Source organism: Sinocyclocheilus grahami, unplaced genomic scaffold (genome assembly GCF_001515645.1).
Source record: "Sinocyclocheilus grahami isolate Dianchi unplaced genomic scaffold, SAMN03320097.WGS_v1.1 scaffold5167.1, whole genome shotgun sequence".
Lineage (NCBI taxonomy): Eukaryota > Metazoa > Chordata > Actinopteri > Cypriniformes > Cyprinidae > Sinocyclocheilus > Sinocyclocheilus grahami.
The window spans coordinates 1,376-2,392 of record NW_015509929.1 but is presented as its reverse complement, the minus strand read 5'-3'; the positions used below and the strand labels follow the sequence as shown (position 1 = coordinate 2,392).

The 1,017-nt window shown below is 42.1% G+C and overlaps 1 protein-coding gene across 1 annotated transcript; it reads left to right on the top strand.

Moving 5' to 3' along the window:
• The first annotated feature begins 224 nt into the window (after positions 1-224).
• LOC107577120 (protein-methionine sulfoxide oxidase MICAL2-like) lies at positions 225-1,011 on the top strand. Its single transcript, XM_016263231.1, has 2 exons — positions 225-323; positions 397-1,011. The coding sequence occupies exons 1-2, from the start codon at positions 225-227 to the stop codon at positions 760-762; spliced, it is 465 nt and encodes a 154-aa protein (XP_016118717.1). The 3' UTR covers positions 763-1,011.
• The last annotated feature ends 6 nt before the right edge of the window (positions 1,012-1,017 follow it).

Genomic DNA, 1,017 nt, shown 5'->3' with positions numbered 1-1,017 from the left:
CAGTGTGAATCAAATGAACTCATTCATTCTATTCAACAAATAAAATGATTATTAAGAGTGAGAAATAAATAAATAAACATTGCACATGGATATTTCCATGAATAGCTCAAATGAGCGTTCTGCATTAGGTGAAAAAGCCATGTCCACTGGATGACTGAATTTTACCCATAAAATTTCACAGGGCAATGGTAAATGTGACTGCACCTTTACACTAACGGATTATAATGGTTTATTTTGCTCCTGTAGGAAAGTTGTACTGCAAACTCCACTTTGCACAAAGGAAACCCTTAGTGAAGAATGGGAGGACACAAATTCTACACACGGTAAAAACTCATTTATGCTTCATCTATTGATAGTTGTCTTACAGCACACCTTTATTAATATTTTTTTCTTCAGACGTGTAATGCCGATTCTCACAACGGGTCCAGCTGGAGTCCAGAGGGACGTGAGCATCATCTCCAGGAAGAGTCTCCAGGTATCCTGTCCTCACTGAAGAGAAGCCTGCGCTGGCCGCTGCATGTGTGTGCTGTGCCTCGTCGTGTGTTTAACTGGCTGCATGGTAAAGCGTGGGCCACAGGAGTCCACCTCAGGGATAATGCCGAGGATTACGCCTTCCTGTATGAACTGCTCAGTGTGAGTCTGCCTCTGCTCGCCGTTCTCCATGAACAGCTTGTCCAAATGTACGCAGAGGCCGGACCTCTCAATCTACAGCCTCTGCAGCACTGGCTGGAAGAGCACATGGGCCACTGGGTCTTAGTGTGAGAGAAACATCATCAGGTCCCTTTAAAAGGGTTAATATGTAGTTGAAAATGACTGTGGATATTTATTCAAAACTGAAAAGCACATAGAACAACCTTGAGATAGAAAGTAGCAGATGTTACTTTTTCAGAGAGTAGAAATGAAGTGGCCTGGTTTGGATTGTGCACAAAATACCAAAGCCTTTCTCAGTTCTAAAGATTTGAGTAAAGAGAAAAAAAAGTGTCAAACACGGAGTGAACTTTAAGCACTTTAATGAGT

Excerpts from the sequence above, each read along its gene's own strand:
- LOC107577120 (XM_016263231.1), top strand. The coding sequence starts at position 225 with ATGGTTTATTTTGCTCCTGTAGGAAAGTTGTACTGCAAACTCCACTTT. Across the intron at positions 324-396 it reads GGACACAAATTCTACACACG|ACGTGTAATGCCGATTCTCA; the intron begins GTAAAAACTCAT and ends TTTTTTCTTCAG.